The sequence below is a fragment of the Priapulus caudatus genome, unplaced genomic scaffold, assembly GCF_000485595.1.
Source record: "Priapulus caudatus unplaced genomic scaffold, Priapulus_caudatus-5.0.1 Scaffold93, whole genome shotgun sequence".
NCBI classification, from domain to species: Eukaryota; Metazoa; Priapulida; class Priapulimorpha; order Priapulimorphida; family Priapulidae; genus Priapulus; species Priapulus caudatus.
Window position 1 is genome coordinate 395,081 of NW_014577154.1, and position 8,569 is coordinate 403,649.

General features: G+C 49.3%; 2 protein-coding genes across 3 annotated transcripts in view; one reads left to right on the forward strand and one right to left on the reverse strand.

Annotated features, from left to right (window-relative positions):
* Positions 1–1,019, reverse strand: part of LOC106804933 (putative neutral sphingomyelinase) — a 19,301-nt gene extending 18,282 nt beyond the window's left edge. For both annotated transcript variants that reach the window (XM_014806343.1, XM_014806342.1), the window contains exon 1: positions 900–1,019. In XM_014806343.1, coding sequence (XP_014661829.1) covers positions 900–955 — 56 coding nt within the window. In that variant the 5' untranslated portion in view covers positions 956–1,019. The remainder of the gene's footprint in view (positions 1–899) is intronic.
* A 390-nt stretch (positions 1,020–1,409) lies between these two features.
* The window catches only part of LOC106804942 (exostosin-2-like), a 22,156-nt gene continuing 14,996 nt past the window's right edge, over positions 1,410–8,569 (forward strand). Inside the window, exon 1 of the mRNA XM_014806359.1 lies at positions 1,410–1,596. The gene's annotated coding sequence lies outside the window, so the exon portion shown is untranslated. The remainder of the gene's footprint in view (positions 1,597–8,569) is intronic.

The following is an 8,569-nucleotide window of genomic DNA, read 5'->3' on the forward strand; positions in this document are numbered from 1 at the left end:
GAGTAAATTTTAGTGGATTTGGTGGATTTGGGGGTGGATTTGGTGGATTTGGGGGTGGATTTGGTGGATTTGGTGGATTTGGGGTGGATTTGGTGGATTTGGGGTGGATTTGGTGGATTTGGGTGGATTTGGGTGAATCGTGTAACCCGTTCATTTCGACCGAGAAACATTATGTGACTTCACAGGAAGTGTGCAAAAAACTGCTTTTTAGCGAGACTACTCGCCCGTTTCCCACTGTTTACCACCATTGCTACGCCGTCTTCGTTCTCCTGACTAATTGCTGTTAGCCATCTGCCTCTCCTCTCGGGCTACGGCAGCTCAGAGAATGATCGTTTTTTGTCACTTGAAAGACTGTGATTGCGGCATCCAAACACCACATAATTCCTTGGCACTATGCGCTACGTCAAGGCTACGTGCATTGAGCGGTGCGTTACTACGGTTTGTTTTCATCGGCTCGAATCTACATCCGGTCAAATAGTCAAAAGTTCCCGGATGTCCGCCCCCACCTATATCATATATCATATATTTCGCAGGTCCGAAATTTCGCACACAAAGACGAGCTGTGATTGGTCGGGACGCACGCGAAGTGCGCATAGGCGCGGGCTGAGAACATAATATACATATTATGTTATGTTATGTTATGTTATGTTATATTATGTTATGTTATGTTATGTTATGTTATGTTATGTTATGTTATGTTATGTTATGTTATGTTATATTATGATATGTTATGTTATGACATGTTACATGTATATTATGTTCTCAGGGCGCGGGGGGCGGGGCTATCTCAGATATTTCGCAAGTCAGAAATTTCGCGCTACACCGGTCGTTTAGACACTGCCTATTTTTAACTACGTAACAATAGTAGTGTCGCGATTTAGCAACGCTTGCACACTTACCAACAGTTCAGTGTGAAAACCCGTACATCCTGTGTAAATTTAAGATGACTAGCCATCGCTAAATATTAGTTTATATCGACACGGCATCGAGGGATAAAAAAACAACAACTCAGCGAGGCGATGAGGGAATGACGTCACCATATATACCAGTAGACTGGTACCCGGTCCCACCTCTCGGCTTAGGGTTGATTATCGAGTAATTGAGGTGGAGGTGAGTACCAGTCTAATATACCGGCTGTATTGCGGTGGGGACTTGAACTTGAAGTTGAAGTTGTACTAACTCTACTACGAACCTTCAATTTGCACAATCAATTATATAATAATAAAAGGTAGGATAAAACGTAAGGTTCATTAAGAGATACAGTATTAATATACTTAGACAATTTATGCTAAATTATATGTTGCCTATCCGTAATATAGCATAAACCGAACTCTAGCTAGACTGGTACCCGGTCCCACCTATCGGCTTAGGTAATCGAGTAATCGGGTAATCGAGTAATCGAGGTGGGAGCGAGTACCAGTCTAAACTCTAGCGGACAACGGAAATGGCAAAGACATGGGTGAAGAAAAATATAAACAGAATGAGTTTTTTGTAAACTGGTGTATTTGCCGTCGTTTACTGTCGTTTCAGTAAAGCGCATTCGTCAGATTGGTTGTGCTAACTCATGATACTATACAGCTTAGTGTGGACGACCGGGTAATTCACGTCTTTGAATTCACCTTTAGTTGTGACTCGCTGTCACTGACTCAGTGACACTGACAGTGACTGTCTTACTCACAGACACAGGCACTTGGAACGTCTCAATAAAAAGAATTAATGTTAAATAAACACGAAATGTACCAGTCTTAATGTTTCTCTACTCTATTTCGCCTATAATCACCTGTAAATGCCGGTCAAATGCTCATCTGCAACACAAGTACACCGCCCGCCCTTGGCCTTAGCTCTAGTAACAGTTGCCGCAGGGCTATAGAGCGTAACATGGCAACTGCGTATGAGTTTTATTCTCACAACTTTTAGCCTATAATAACTTCTTCGGTATGCCAAATAAAACACATTAAGAAAATGTCTAAAATCTGCCCTGTGCCCCATTGACCTTTGACCTGTGACCTCCAATTTCGGCACAGTGATGGCTTTCCTACCATAATGCTATACACTGACTATCACGAGCCTAGGTCGAGCTGTTTAGATTTGTGCTGCAATTCTGCATTTCCTACCTATATTAAGTTAAGGAGGGAATGTTCCCCCTTCTTTTACACCTCTTGACCTTTGACCTTTGACCTCCAGCTTCGACATCCCAACTCGTTTTGACGATACCCCCCGACATCCCGAATATTATCGTGACCGTACGTCAAGCGGTTAAGATTTGTGCCCAACTGTTGACGCACGGCCGGACGGTCGCACGGACGGACGCACGCTGATGCGATTCTACAAGCTGCATCTGACTACGTCAGATGAGCTAAAAATGGCAACACCAATTTTACAAATTTTACTATAGAAAATTCGTGACGTAGTCACTTTAACGAAACAAAGATGGCGGCGGGTGGCGCCAGATTTCGAAATAACGCCTTGCGAAATAAATTCACGATTTGAGTTTAGATGTGCTAGAACCCTAACCCTAACCTAACCCTAACACCAAAAAGGGGCTTTAACGAACGACGGCTGCCGTACGGCGTACCTCCAGCCACTGCGTTAATTAAAGTCACCCGATCGTTGCCGTATTTTTAAGGAAGTGTCTAAACAACCGGATCCGGTTTCAGAGCCCTGAAAACTAAACAACCGGCCTTCTCTCTGATTGGCTAATTTTGTCACTTATTTATTTATTTTTTTATTATTTTTGGCTAATTTTATTTTATTTTAGAATTAGGGTTAGGGTTAGGGTTAGGGTTAGGGTTAGGGTTAGGGTTAGGGTTAGGGTTTGGGTTAGGGTTAGGGTTTGGGTCTATATCCGAAACTTTCAAGTTGGTCTGAATGGCTTAACGGTAGCCCGACCAGGCTGTGCGACGGATTGTCTATACAGCCTGACACCCTTCCATACAAAAAACCTATCACCTCTGCAGATCCAGATGAGACGGGATACTAGAGAAGCGTTGCCAAAAGAAGGTGTTGATCCGAAGCGCTGCGCGCAGATCTTGCGCGCAGTTCCGCGGCAAGGCGCACGCGACCGCGGGAACGTCCTACGACAGTATGCAGCTGCCTTGTTTGAAATATGAACGTTAACTCACAGTTGTCCTGCTTCTAAACTAGAATGTATCTCTTAATTCACGGTATAATCTGCTAATTCTCACAGCATATCAACTTTCCAATCAGCTTTACCCGCCATGTTTAGCGAGGCACGGAAAACCCGAAACGGAAAAGACTTGCTAGAAAATACTACAGAAATAGTACAATAGCTGCACGATGGCTCTCACGGTAGCTCTAGTAACTATAGCCCGCGTACAGTTGGCGTTGCCGCAGGCGCCTGCGGCAACTGTACGCGGGCTATAGTTACTAGAGCTAGCTTAACGGTAGAGATTTCGCTTCGTGATATTACGGTACCGTGTTCGAACCCCATACGGTGTTTTTAAATTCCTCTGCTTTCTGTATTTCATTGTATTTTATTTGTTTCTGCATTTATTTGTTCTGTAACGTTTGTTTATGTTCGGAATTAAATATACTTCTTTATGTTTTGCATTAAAAATTGTCCTATTGTATATTTCTCCTGTTATGTTCGGAAACTGACCAATCAGAGAAGAGAGCAGGTTGTTTAGCTTTCAGAACTCCGAAACCGGGTCCGGTGTCGCGCAAAATATCTGACGAGTGCGAAATATCTGAGATAGCCCCGCCCCGCCCCGCCCCGACCCGACCAACGAGAGGGTGAGGTAAAAGAGAAAGGATAGATTTAAGAGACAGAGAAGGAGGGAATGATGGAGAATGATGAGGGAGAAAGGGAAGGGCGATTTGGGAGAGAGAAGAAGAGAGGATGCAGGAGGGAGGGAAAGAGTGGAGAGAGGGGAGAGTAGAGAAGGAGGGAGAAGAGAAGAGGGGAAGAGAGAGAGAAGGAGCTGGGTGGGGAAGGGAAGAAAAAGAGGAGAGGGAAGGGGAGAGAGAGAGGGAGAAGGGCAGGAGAGAGAGGCGAGGGAAGACAAAGGAGAGAGAGAGACTGAGGTGAGACGAGAGAGAGAGAGAAGAAACGAGAGGGAGAGAGAGAGAGAGAGAGAGATAGAGGTGGGGGAGAAGGAGAGTGGTGGAAGGAGGAGGGGAGAAGTGGTTGGGGGGAAGGGAAGTGTGAGAGAGAGAGTGGAGAGAGGAGGAGGGAGAGAGAGAGAGGGGGTAGAGAGAGAGAGAGGGAGAAGAAGAGGCTGGTGGAGAAGAGGGGAAGGGAGGGAGGGAGAGGAGAGACGGAGAAGAGGAATAAAAAGGAGAGAGGTAGAGAGAGCTGGGTGCGGAGAGAGGTGAGGAGAAGCTGGTGAGGAGGAGGAGATGGAGAAAGGGAGAAGCTGTCGCGAGAGGAGGCAGGGGCAAGGAAGGGAGAGGTGAGTGAGAGAAAGGAGGGAGGAGAAGCTAGGGTAGGAGGAGAGGGAAAGGAGCTGGTGGAGAGGAGGAGAAGGGGGGAGAGTGTGGAGACAGGAAGGAGGCGAGAGGGAAGAAGAGAGAAGCTGGGTGGAGAGGAGGAGAAGGAAGGGACGGGGGAAGGAAGTGAAGAAGGCTCGGATGGAGTGGGAGGGGCAAGAGGCGAGAGCGTGTGAAGGAAGGGAGAGCTGGTGAGAGGAGGAGGAGGGGAGAAGGGAGAAGTCGTGAGAGGAGGAGGAGGGAGAAAGAAGCTTGTGGAGAGGAGGGAGGGGGAGAAGCTGGTGGAGAAGGAGGAGGGGGAGAGAGAAGAGCTGGTGGGAGGAGTGAGCGAGGGTAGGAGGGGAGGAGAGATGGCAGAGAGGAGAAGGGAGAAGCTTGGAGCAGCGAGGGGTGGTAGACGAGGAAGAGGAGGAGGGGAGAAGGAGAGAAGCTGGGGAGTGACGAAGGAGTGGGAAGGAAAAGAGGAGAGAGAGAAGCGGAGAAGTGGGGGAGAGAAGGGGGAGACGATGAGAGAGGTGGAGAGGGGAGGAGGGGGAGAGTAAGAGCTGGTGGGAAAGAAGAAGAGAGGGGAGGGGAGAAGGGAGAAGCTGGGTGGGAGGAGAAAGGGGGGAAGGCGAGAAGCTGAGAGAGAAGAGAGAGATGAGAGTGTGAGAGAATAGAGGAGGGGGAGTAGAAAGGCTAGGTGGATGAGAGGAGACGAAGGAGGAGGAGGGAGGAGGAAGCTGTATGGAGAAGGAGAGGGGGGAGAAGGGAGAAGTTGTGGAGGAGGAGAAAGGGGAGAAGGGGAAGCTGGTAGAGGAGCGGGGAGAAGCTGGTGGAGAGGAGGAGGGGAGAAGTGGTGGGAAAGGAGGAAGGTGGGGAGAAGGAGAGCTGGTGGAGAAGGAGGAAGGGGAAGAAGCTGGTGGGTGAGCAGGAGGAGGTGGGTAGAAAGCTGGTGGAGAAAGGAAGGAGGGAGAGAAGCTGTGGGGAGAAGGAGGCGGGGAGAAGGGAGAAGCTGGTGGAGGAGCGAGAAGGGGAGGAAGGGAGAACGCTTGGTAGATGGGAGGAGTGAGATGTGGTTGGAGAGGAGGAGGGCGGAGAAGCTGGTGGAGAAGAAGGATGTCGGAGTGGAGAGAAGGTAAGAGAGAGAGGAGATGAGAGAGAAGGGGGAGAATGAGAGAGAGGAGAAATAAAAAGAGAGAGAGGCTTGTGAGAAGAGGCGCTGGGGCGAGAGAGAGAGGGACGAGGAACGAGATGATTGGTGTGAAGGGAGAGGAGGAGAGGAGAGGAACAGCTTGTGATGGACGAGAGGCTGTGGAAGGGGGAGAGGAGAAGAGAGATGTTGAGGAGAAGGGCAGAAGAAGCTCAACGAGAGGGAGAAGCTGGTGAAGGAGGAGAGGGGGGAGAAGCCCCTTCTCCCCCTCTTCCTGATCATGTCACCGGGACTTCTCCCCTCCATCTTTCTCCACCAACTTCGTCCCCCTCCTTCAGACGCTCCTCCACAGGCTTGTCTTCCCGTTACGATGCCGCTCGCTTCTCGCACGACAGCTTCTCCCATCACTTCCTGCCTCCACCAGGCTAGTACTCCCTTCTCGCGCCCTGACGCGTAGAAGACGAGCTCCGCACTCGACCCACCAGGCTGTGACTCCCGTTAAACATCGCCCTTCCTCCAACCCAGCTCCTCCTTCTGTCCCCTCCTCCTTCTCCACCAGCTTCTCCCCTGTCTGCCTCTTCGTCTTTACCTCACTTCTCCGGCTGTTACCCCCCAGTACTCCGACCATCCAGCTTCTACCTTCTACCCCACTCCTCTTCAATCGCACCAGCTTCTCCCTCCTCAAAGCTTCACCTCTACCAGCTGTCTCCCTTCTCCCCTCCTCCTCCTCACCGCTTCTCCCTCTCATCCCCCCTCCTCCTCCCACCAGCTTCTCCGCATCTCCTTCTCGACCAGCTTGCTCCCTGCCTCCTTCTCCACGCAGCGTATACGTACCGCCTGACGAGCAGAGAGGCAGAGAGGAGGAGAGAGAGAGAGCAGGTCTGCTCCCTGCCACGCTTCCCTTCTCCCCTCGCTCCTTTCTCCACCAGCTGTCTCCCCTTCCTCTCTTCTCCACCGCTTCTCCCTTTGTCCCCTCCTTCCTTTCACCAGCTTCTCCCTCCTCCTTTTCCACCAGCTTACTCCCTCCTCCTTCTCCCCACTTCTCCCTTCTCCTCCTTCCTTCCTCCACCAGCCTTCGTCCCTTCCCCCTCCTCTTTCCCCTCCTTCTCCACTAGCTTCTCCCCCTCCATCGCCACCTTCTCCCCTCCTCCTTCTCCACCAAGCTTCTCCCCTCCTCTTTTTCTCCACCACCTCCCTTCTCCCCTTCCTCCTTTCTCACCAGCTTCTCCCCTCCTCTCTCTCCCTTCTCCCCTCCTCCGCCCGCCACCGCTTTCTCCCTTCTCCTCCTCCTTTGTTCCACAGCTTCTCCCACTCCTCCTTCTCCCACCAGCTTCTCCCGTTCTCCCCCTTCCTCCTTCTCCACAGCCTTCTCCCACTCCTCCTTCTCTACAAGCTTCTCCCTTCTCCCCCTCCTCATTTCTCCATCAGCTTCTGCGCCCTCCTCCTTCTCCACCAGCTTCTCTTCTCCACTTCTCCTTCTCCACCAGGCTTTCCCCTCCTCCTTCTCCCCTTTCCTCTCCACCAGTTCTCCCCTCCTCTGTCCACCAGCTGGTGTTCTTAGCTGGAAGTTGGAATCGTCATATTGAGCATATTTGCGTACGCGCATGCGCATACGATCCATAATCATTATTTCGCAGTCGCTTATCATATATCATATATTTGCGCAGGTCAGAAATTTCGCACCAAAGAAGACTGTGACTTAGTCGGGTCCGGGGCACGCACGCGATGCGAAGGCGCGGGGGGCGGGGGGCTATCTCAGATATTTCGAAAGTCCAGAAATTTCCGCTACACCGGTGTTTAGACAACTGACCTAGTTTTAACTACCGTACAATAGTAGTGTCGGATTTAGCCGTTGAAACACTTATCCAACAGTTCCCCCCCAGTTGTGACCCGTAATCTGTGTAAATTTAAGATGATAGACCATCGCCTAAATATTAGTTTATATCGAACGGGCTCCGAAGGATAAAAAAAAAACTCAGCGAGGGCGGATGTGTGAATGACGGACATGTAGACCAGTTAGACTTGTACACGGTCCAGAGGCTCTCGGTAGGGGATTGGGCCATCGAGTCAAGTGAAGGTGAGGAGGAGGGTGGTGATACGTTCTAAGAGTTTATACGGGAGTATTTCGAGGTGGCTTGATGGAAGTTGAAGTGATGTGACTGAACTAGATATGCCGCTTGACATACGACCTTCAATTGCACAATCCTGATGATTATTATAATGAAGGAGGAGACGAGAGATAGGATAAAAGAGAAGTAAGGTTCAGTTAAGAGATTACAGTATAGATATACTTAGAAGACAGATCTTATGCTAGAGAATTATATGTTGCGCTATCCGTAATACTAGCATAACGAACTCTTAGTAGATGGTACCGGTCCCACATCGCTTAGGTAATCGAGTTAATCGGGTAATCGTGTAAGTATCGAGGTAGGGAGAGCGAGTACCAGTCTAAAACTCTGCGGGAATCGGATCCACAAGCATGTGTAAGAAAAATATAAACAGAATGAGTTTTTTGTAAACTTGGTGTTATTTGCCGTCGTTTACTGTAGTTTTCAGTAAAGCGCGATTGTCAGTAATGGTTGTGGCTAATCCATTGATACTATACACTTAGTGTGGATCGACGTGAATCACGTCTCTTTGAATATCACTTTTAGTGTGCTCGCCTGTCCACTGAGTCTGAGTGGCATGGACAGTGACGTCTTATCAAAACAGACACTTGATGGAGACGGTCATCCCCAATACAAAGAATTAATGTTAAATAAAACACGAAAATGTAGCGTTTAATGTTTATATGCTCTATTTCGCTATATACTGTAATGCAGGTCCAGCACTGCTCATCTTGCAACACACCAGTTACACCGCCCGCCTTGGGCATTAGCCTCTAGTAACTATTAGCCGCGTCAGTTGGCAGGGCCTATAGATGGCGTAACATGCAACTGGAGGTATTAGTTTTATTCTCACATCTTTCCTGTAATACTTCTTCGTATT